At 39.6% G+C, this 6,954-nt stretch overlaps 1 protein-coding gene across 1 annotated transcript; it reads right to left on the bottom strand.

Annotated features, from left to right (window-relative positions):
* Positions 1-371: 371 nt before the first annotated feature.
* On the bottom strand, positions 372-6,631 carry LOC145824323 (uncharacterized). Its single transcript, XM_082923962.1, has 3 exons — positions 6,553-6,631; positions 5,877-5,946; positions 372-822 (listed from the first exon to the last, which is right to left on the bottom strand). The coding sequence occupies exons 1-3, from the start codon at positions 6,629-6,631 to the stop codon at positions 372-374; spliced, it is 600 nt and encodes a 199-aa protein (XP_082780088.1).
* Between the last annotated feature and the right edge of the window lie 323 nt (positions 6,632-6,954).

Genomic DNA, 6,954 nt, shown 5'->3' with positions numbered 1-6,954 from the left:
CGAACTCATCAAGATAGGGTTTGAATACTCGGTTCATGAGGTCCATGAAGGCTGTTGGGGCATTTGTGACGCCAAAAGGCATGACAAGAAACTCGTAGCACCTATAACGGGTTCTGAAGGCAGTCTTTTCGATACTTTCCATTTTGACTTTTAGTTGATGGTAGCTAGAACGTAAGTCGATTTTAGAGAATACTTAGGTGCCTTGAAGTTGATCGAACAAGTCATCGATTTCCGGCAGAGGGTACTGATTCTTGATGGTGACCTTGTTCAGCTCCCGGTAATCTATGCATAATCTCATCGTGCCCTCCTTTTTCTTTACGAATGAAACCTTTGTCCAGCAGTTGCTAGAGTTGAGTCTTCAGCTCTTTTAATTATGTTATTGACATGCGATAAGGAGCTTTTGATATTGGTTGTGTGCCAGGTTGGGTTTCAATGGTGAATTCGATTTCCCGATCAACCGGAATACCGGGTAGATCTTCAAGAAAAACATCCAGAAATTCTTGAACCACGGGGATTGCATCAACGATGGGGGCCTCTTTTTGTGTATCGATTACATAACAAATATAGCTACCACAACCCTTTCTTAGAAGTCGTTGGGTTGTCATGGAGGATATAATATAGGAAGGGTTAGAAACTCCAGTCACATCAAAGACAAGTTCGGGTTGGTTTGGTAACCTGAGGAAGACCTTTTTGGCTTTACAATCAATAGAGGCGTGGTTGGCAGCTAGCCAATCTATACCTAAGATCACATCAAAGTTCCCAATGCGGAGGGGAATCAAGTCTACATATAAGGGTTTGTCTTTCAGGAATATAGCACAAAATCTGTACACATCAATGTGGAGAGACTTAATAGAACAGGGAATTGAATGTGAACCGAATTGTAAACTGTTGAATGATTAAGAAAACGTGTATTATGTTAAAAATGGACAGCTTCAGTGTTATTGCACTTTACAATCGATGCCATGGGGAGGTATGAGTTATGTATGCCATGTGGTTCATTGCTTTGTCGTTACCCTTGTTGACTCGGGAATCAGTGCCTGGATCTACTTTATACTCTTGAAAACTTTTGATTGACCTTGGATAACTGTGATGAGTCACTGAACTAAATACTGAATCGGTTTCTGAATTGTGGAATTGTTGAAGAATAAATTGAACTTTTGTGACAAGGGAATACACCGAACTTCTGTGATAAAGTTAACTGACATTTAAAATAAATATGTTGGTAACCTACCTTGAAGAGGACAATTGGTGAATGCGTGTCCAAATGTTTTCAGTACGAACAAGTCAAAGTTGAACATTGGATATTGGCGGAACTACTTCGCCCTCTCTCTATTATGGGACGGAAGTAGGAATATGTGGCTACGAATTTCATTGTGGGGCTACCTTGATCACCCAAGGAATAAGTCCTGTTTGGATTATTGTATGTAGGATTACGAAGTTTGCTCGTTCTCTCCCTATGAAATTTTTGTATGATGACTGGTAGACTAGCCACTGTTTGTATCGATAGGATTGTTTGTTTGCATGGGGTCCCAGTACCTATTGTTTTAGACAGAAATTTTAAAATGTGATTGAATTCTGACAAGCATTCAAGAGGCAATGGGGACTGAATTATGATTTGGCGCTGTTTTCCATCCACAATTGATGTATAATCAGAAAGAACTTTTGAGATTTTGGGAGAAATGCTCCGAATACATGCTTTAGATCTTTGAGGAAGTCAGAAAAATCTGTCCATCATTGGCAGACTCTGCTTACAACAACAGCTTACGTTCTAGTTTCAGTATGGCACTATATAAAGCCTTGTATGGCGGAAAAGGTGAGTCTCTGACTGGTTGAGGATGGGGTGTTGCTTGATTTAGAGACTGAGCAAATGACTATCGGAAGAATTGAGACCATTGAATGAAAGGTATTCCGAATTGCTTTTGACTAAAGGTAAAATAAGTTTGGAGGACCAAACTTCCTAAAGGGGGGAAGACTGTGATACCCCTGTTCCGTAATATATTAATTGGTCCTTAATGTGAGTATGATTATGTGTTTAATATGATTTTGTGTGCCATTATGTGAAAACATGTGGTTTTGAATTTCTATCTGTTCACCGTAGGAATATCTGTTTGATTTCTCCGCTTTGGAGATTAAATTGAGGGCCTTATCGGCCACAAAACCCGAAATTGATTATGCCATTATGATTAGTGTAATTTTTAGAACCTACGGTAGAATTTAATTGGAAATTGATTCGGGTCAGATTAAATTGATTAAATTAGCGAGTTAGTGCTCTATTATTTGATATTAAATAATATTATAAGAAGAGGGGCCTTTAACATGAGCACTACACACCCAATTTCTCTCCCTTGGCTTTATTTGGGCTAATCATAAACACTAGGAAGAGGGGAAAGTCGGCTAGAGAGAGAGAGGGTAGAGAAAAATTGAAGTTTGGCCTCAAAGCTTGGTGATCTTGAAGGCACACTCAAGAATCAACCATAGATTGTGGAGATTAAAGCTCCTTGGTGAGTAATCTTGTAAATTTAGAGTTGATTGATGATCAAGAACATGAATTTAATTGAGTATGAAGAAATTGAATTGGTTTTGTTGAATTGAAGGCTAAATTGTGTATGCATGTAAGAGATTGTCTTAAATTTGCATGTTTGAGTTTGAAATACATGATTCTTGTAGGGTTTTGGTTAAAGCTCATGATGTAATCACCAATTGTATTATCTAAGTTGAGAATCATCACATGTATGCACAAATTATAAGGTTGAATGCATGACATTGTTATGTTGGTAATGAGTTTGGGGGAAAATGAGCCATGCATGTGTTTGATTCATGATATTAAGCTCCATGTTGATGTATTCTAGTGTTAGTACCATGTTAGTACAAATATATGTGAGATTGGAGCCATAGTATGCAAGAAAAATTGGTTGAAAGTCGATTAGAGCTCAAGAATTCATTCTGGAAAACCCAGAATTTTGATGTCCGCTCAAGCGTGGGAATTGACGCTCGAGCGGGAAATACGTGCTCCCAGTAATTTTTGCAGACATAGTGTCCGCTCGAGCGTGGAAGTTGACGCTCGAGCGGGGAGCTATGTAGACAGGCCTTACGCTCGAGCGTCCGGGTTAACGCTCGAGCGGGGATTTGATGTAACCAGTACTTTTGCAGGCCTTAAGGGTCCGCTCGAGCGAGGAAGTCCACGCTCGAGCGGGGACCCTGTTTTCTGAAACTTTGAAAATGCATTATGTGTTCTGTTTTTCGTTCCTTTTCACTTCTAAGCACTCTTAGGCATACATTGAGCATTGTAATTGAATTAAAGAGATAAGAATGAAGCCTAAAGAGAAATATGTGAATTAAAGAACGGATTGAATTATTTGTGACCCATATATGCTATGTGATCTGTAGGGTCAAGCTCCAGGGAAAATTCACAAGCCGATCACTGTGAGTAATATCTGAAATATGTTGTTATCCAATTACTCACTTCTATGTAAGTTTTGTAAAGTTCATTAATTTTAAATGGTGGACACAGTTTGATACGAAAGGCCTATGAGCCAATTTGATATGAAAGGCCTATGAGCCAGTTTGATACGAAAGGCCTATGAGCAGTTTGATACGAAAGGCCTATGAGCCAGTTTGATATGAAAGGCCTATGAGCCAGTTTGATACGAAAGGCCTATGAGCCAGTTTGATATGAAAAGCCTATGAGCTAGTTTGATACGAAAGGCCTATGAGCCAGTTTGATACGAAAGGCCTATGAGCCAGTTTGATATGAAAGGCCTATGAACCAGTTTGATACGAAAGCCCTATGAGCCAATTTGATTGGAAAGGCCTATGAGCCAGTTTGATATGAAAGGCCTATGAGCTAGTTTGATAAGAAAGGCCTATGAGCCAGTTTGATAGGTAAGGCCTATGAGCCAGTTTGATACGAAAGGTCTATGAGCCAGTTTGATATGAAAGGCCTATGAGCCAGTTTGATATGAAAGGTCTATGAGCCAGTTTGATAGGAAAGGCTTATGAGCCAGTTTGATACGAAAGGCCTATGAGCCAGTTTGATATGAAAGGCCTATGAGCCAGTTTTGACATAAATGAATGGGCCAAATGCCGTTTTGACATAAACAGATGGGCCGAAGGCCGTTTGGATATGAATAAATGGGTCGAATGCCGTTTTGACATAAATGAGTGGGCCAGAGGTCGTTTTGAAAGGGATGAAAGATAAATGGGCCAAAGGCCAGTTTGTTTGGAACCGCAATCACTCGACTTAAATTGTGTATATAGATGCTAATCTAAAATGTGAATTGGGCCGAAGGCCGTTCGATGTATATTGTTCCAATGTATATTCGTTATTTGATATTATTCACTGGGCTATCGCTCACGCTCATTCATGTGTTTGTAGGTGAGCTAAGTGAGGTCCAGACCCCACCCTAGTGAAGCCACTGTAGAACAACTAAGGTTTGGGGAGTCAGCCCTTGCGTCTCACGTACGAGACACGTCTTCACTCTTTTGCCATTCTACGTAATTTTGTCATGTTGGCGAAGCCTTTGTACATGTCTGTATATAGTTCCCATGGGTTGACTTAGTTTTGGATGATCCTGTTGTATGGGACTTTTTGGTACTATAATTTTAATTGTGAGTTATTAATATATTTATGTTTGGAATGTTATGACGTGCATGTAAGCACAACTCTATGGACAACGTTTTAAATTGTTTCCGTTCGGCCCCTTTTACTCTGATGAGTTTTGTCTTATTTGTTTTGAGGCCATAGGTAATCTCATGATTACTGGCCGGTTATGGCCTTAACCCATAGGGGCAGGTTCAGGTCGTGACACTATAGTGATAGTCATCAAAAGCATAAGGCAATTCATATATTAATCTCCATGGCGTCAAAGATATTATCAAAAACAGTCGATCACATGTTGAACACAATTTACACATCCTCAGGACCCCAATCGCAGAATATAATGGCACTGAGCAGTTATTTACACAAGGCGTACTGAACTCACACACTTTCGGATAACCAGGGTTTTTCAAAGCTCCTTAGATGTTAATAACATCTACATAATACCAAAGGATGACATTCCGTATAGAACAAAGGAATAATCGTCCCGGAATCAAAGCACACCCGTTCACAACCGTCGGTGGCCAACTCGAGATCGATTAGACAAATCCACCCGTACAAAACCGTCGGTGGCAAAATAGATTTCTCAACAAAGGTGCTGCATACGCTTAACGTCCCCTAGCACAAAAGGACGTCCCAAGAATTTCATCAAACAAACACAATACCACTCACTATAACCTGGTTTCCCAAAATCCGATAACTGAAGCAAACACATGAAACATATTCTGATTAGTCGAGGACAGATATTCAGTACGGTTCACAAGTAAATCAATCTGTTGTCATCGGTTTCCACAGCGTCAAACAGGCGAGAATATGACAACACACCAGCATTGTTCCTTAAGACACCCAATCACTGGATTTGCACAACTCAGTTCATCTATAACACACATGTCCTCAATAGTTGAAGGTTGGTTCTCAATGGTGTTCATGGTTAGGTCAATTTATGGATAGCCCACAAAGGTCTTTCAAATGAGTCAAGTATTCCAAACGTATCCGAGTTTTGGGTTTATCAGTTTTTCTGCCAAGAATAATCTGGCCATTTATTTACAAACAATTCTTAATCATCTTTAACAAAATCAAATTAGATAGAGGGTCTTATCAAACCAATCCAAGCAAAGGTCTCATCAGATTAAATCAAACAAAGGTCTCATCAAATCATATCCAATGAGGGTTCTATCAAGGCCAATCAGACAAAGGTTTTATCGGAGCGAATCAGATAAAAGTTTTCTCAAATAGGATACATTTGGTTCTGTAAGGTATACTTCATTTGCTTAGGTACGTGATTGATGGTTTCACAACTGTCCTAAGTTCATCAGTTTTCAAAGTCATATCAAAGTCATTCATCCCAGCTGTTCACATCAAGGGGTATGTATCATAATCAATACGACAGTTCCTAAATAAGTCTTATATGTAAGCACGTGGTGCACAGTGATACATTAAACAAGATTCCTCGGTTGTACGTAAGATAGGGTCCATTACGCAAAAGTCCCAAATTAGTCTCAAAACATAGATTTATGAGTCGAGCCCAGTATAGCCACATAGTCCAGTCAATTCTCTACTAATCAAAATGCATGATCTCACAATTTATAGAGTTCACTATTTGGGGTGTTCAACTCGGTCCTACAATCACAGAGTCATAATTCCAGTGGTTTAGTCATCGAAGACAGTAATATAACAAATCACTCTGAGCATAGGTTCAGATGTACATGTGCATGTGCATGTGCAGAGTTAATCGATATCCCAATACATATTTCACAATTTCCCAAATGAAGCACATATATATATTCAATAAATACAGTCTCGATCTTGAAGGTCTGACCAATCCAAACACACAGGCGCCAAATATGAAAGGACATGCTGATCTGAATCAAACAATACCCCAAGCAAAGGTGTACACATGCACTAATTTAGAATCAATCAACACATAAGCATTCGTCTATAAACAGTATAGATACCTGGGATAACGTTCGCAGTATTTTGAGCGCTTTTCGGGATGAGTGCAATTACTTTATCTTGATTAGCGATTCCTACCATTGGTACGAATCCAACTGAGGCAGAAGATCTATTCACATTCTGTTCAGTCCGGGGACAGTTCCTTACCATATGGTTCATTTCACCACACCTATAACAAACTCCAGAAAATCTGATAACACACTCCTCGGCGTTCCTTACACTGGTGGTGGCAAGGTTCTTGCCATAGTGGCAACTGACGTTGTTGTCTTAAGATCTCTGCCATTTCTTGTACTATTCCTTCCAGACTATCAAGTCGGGCTGTGGAAGAGCCTTCCAGCTCGTATTCCCTTAATTTATCCACACTCTACACAAATTCTTATTAAACCTTGCCAATCACTCGGATG

This window comes from Camellia sinensis, chromosome 4 (genome assembly GCF_055761805.1).
Source record: "Camellia sinensis isolate YWXY chromosome 4, ASM5576180v1, whole genome shotgun sequence".
In the NCBI taxonomy this organism is placed as follows: domain Eukaryota; kingdom Viridiplantae; phylum Streptophyta; class Magnoliopsida; order Ericales; family Theaceae; genus Camellia; species Camellia sinensis.
The sequence above is the reverse complement of the archived record's forward strand: the minus strand, read 5'-3'. Positions and strand labels throughout refer to the sequence as shown.

Coding starts and splice junctions, on each gene's coding strand:
- LOC145824323 (XM_082923962.1), bottom strand. CDS start 6,631: ATGGTAGGAATCGCTAATCAAGATAAAGTAATTGCACTCATCCCGAAA. Junction 5,947..6,552: donor TACTGCGAACGTTATCCCAG/GTATCTATACTG, acceptor TGATGTGAACAG/CTGGGATGAATGACTTTGAT. Junction 823..5,876: donor GTTGTGAAACCATCAATCAC/GTACCTAAGCAA, acceptor TGATGTGTACAG/ATTTTGTGCTATATTCCTGA.